Source organism: Galendromus occidentalis, unplaced genomic scaffold, assembly GCF_000255335.2.
Source record: "Galendromus occidentalis unplaced genomic scaffold, Mocc_1.1 scf7180000076488, whole genome shotgun sequence".
Lineage (NCBI taxonomy): Eukaryota > Metazoa > Arthropoda > Arachnida > Mesostigmata > Phytoseiidae > Galendromus > Galendromus occidentalis.
In genome coordinates, this window is record NW_003804477.1 from 52,046 (window position 1) to 54,188 (window position 2,143).

Genomic DNA, 2,143 nt, shown 5'->3' on the forward strand with positions numbered 1-2,143 from the left:
TGGCCTGCGGTCACCTGCGGCGCTCGAACGTGGCCCGCCAAAAAATTAAGTCCGACACCCCTGCTCTAGCCTTCAGTGTGTACTTATTTGGCGATGGTACAGAAAGAGAATTAGCATGAGAATCGCGGATTCTCTGAGCTGCACAAGTTTTCAGACTCGAAGTTTTTCCGGAGAGTTTCCAGGAGTGTTCAAAGAATGAGAGTTGCATGACTGATTTCCCACAATGCCTCGACTGCATGCCGTGATTGAAAGAGAGACACTTTTCATGTCGCAGCGTTTGTGATCCGTCTCGGAGGAAAATATGTGTGACTCATTTGTCTCGACGCAGTCGGTGACCAATTCGCTAGTGCTACGGATATATCTGTCGAGATTGAGATATGCCGGAATATGAAGAGCCCTATTCGAGAACGCGACATCAGCGCTCTCCTTGGGGACGACCGCGAGAGAATGATAAAGAAAGTGTATTCTTCAGCCCTTCTGCCCCTGGGAGTGAATTCGGCGTCGAACAGAGATGAGTGTGATCGCAAAATGCAGAACTGCACCGAGATGGTTCGACCCTTCCTACACGATCTCGAATATATGTTCCCGACGAATATCCAGCACGTTGACAACATGTGCAAGTGAGTACTGATCGAGTGGACGAAGAGGGGCGGGACTCCTGATCCATTCTCTTCTATGACTGAAGAACTCTGGATTTTTCAGAATGTGGAGCCGCTTCGTGGACTGTGTCAGGCGCTATGTAGAAGTCTGCGCGACTGGGGATCAGCGCGCCAGGTTCAATGATGCCGTCGGCGATTCAATCGATACCGTTCATGCGATTTGTTCGTCAGAGAAGTACCAAAAAGGTGAGGATGTATCTATATGGGACTCCCCCGATCAGCTCCGTCGGAACCCCTCAGTAGGGGAAATCTGTAACGGTCAGACACGAAGTCTCGAGCCCGCACGTCAATTGTAAGCGAATCGTTCCGACCTTTCAGAATACCTCCAGAGTGCCTCATGTTTCCGGAAGGTTTCTGTCGACAACTGCGGAAGCCACTATAACGATATGGTTGACGAAGTGAGCAACACGGCGGCGAACAACGATAACATATGCTGGTGAGCGCAGTAATTAATCGGAAGTGCTTTGTCGGGCGCTGACTTCGAGCGTGTGATGCGCTCCGATAAGATTCGAGCACCCATCCAGATAAGAGGAGATACTTGTATAAAAATAACGAACGTTAGGCTCAGGCACGCATTCCAACCCACGGTAGCAAAATATCGCATACGATTCGAGTCGAGGCACTTTCCGACGGAAGTGCAACTTTTCCATTCTCCTATTGAAGGGGAGAACTCGGCTCGAGGCATTTTGGCAAAAAAAAACAGAATGCGGCTCCAGCATTCGTCCTTGGGAGGGCTCACGGACGGCCGACCAAACTAAACAGCATGCGGTCTTTTGTCGCCGAACTTCTCTCACCAACGCTCGTCAAACAAAACGCGTACATAAACTAAGTGAGCCAACACAATTCGTAGCGACAGAGTAGGCGGTCTCCCAGGAGGCAGTCGGGTAATGTGGGAGAGCCTAGTCGTCCACTCTCGTCCCGATGAGCTTCGGCGGAAACAAAATTGAATACAAAGCATGCGCCAAGTCCGTCTCGCGTTACGCTCAATCTGACCAGAAGTTATTCCCCTCATTCGGGTGCTCGTCATTCCATCGCGAATTCCCTTTCGCCGCGAATAAGAATATGAGAAAAAAAATTGCAGGTGCCCTGCGTTTTCAGTTCTGACTGGAGAAGGAGACTCGTAGGACTGCGTCAGGGGCTTTTATTTATTCATGTATCGAGAGAATATTTGGTTAGTGATAACTGAAATATGTGTGATTCATTAAAATTTCGTGTTTGTTGATTTTCCTAACGAACGTTAAATCGATGCCGCTGACGATTTGTCTGGCTTGGGCGTCCTTATGTCTACCTCTCTGGGGACATCCGTCTGTTGCGAGCCTTTCACTAGTTGAAATAGTGCATCACACAGTGTATCACTGAGAATGATACAAACAAACCACAATAGGAGAGAGGGCGAAAAATACGCCACTAACCGATGCAGATTACCACCACAAGTATCAGTATCACCGATACGGCTCCTGCCGCCAAACGCGGCTTTGTGCGCG

At 49.3% G+C, this 2,143-nt stretch overlaps 1 protein-coding gene across 1 annotated transcript; it reads left to right on the forward strand.

Annotated features, from left to right (window-relative positions):
* Positions 1-516: 516 nt before the first annotated feature.
* Positions 517-1,095, forward strand: LOC108865223 (uncharacterized; the record flags this gene model as incomplete). Its single annotated transcript, XM_018642033.1, has 3 exons — positions 517-620; positions 703-845; positions 978-1,095. Coding segments are annotated over exons 1-3 (353 nt in total), but the record flags the coding sequence as incomplete, so codon positions are not given.
* Between the last annotated feature and the right edge of the window lie 1,048 nt (positions 1,096-2,143).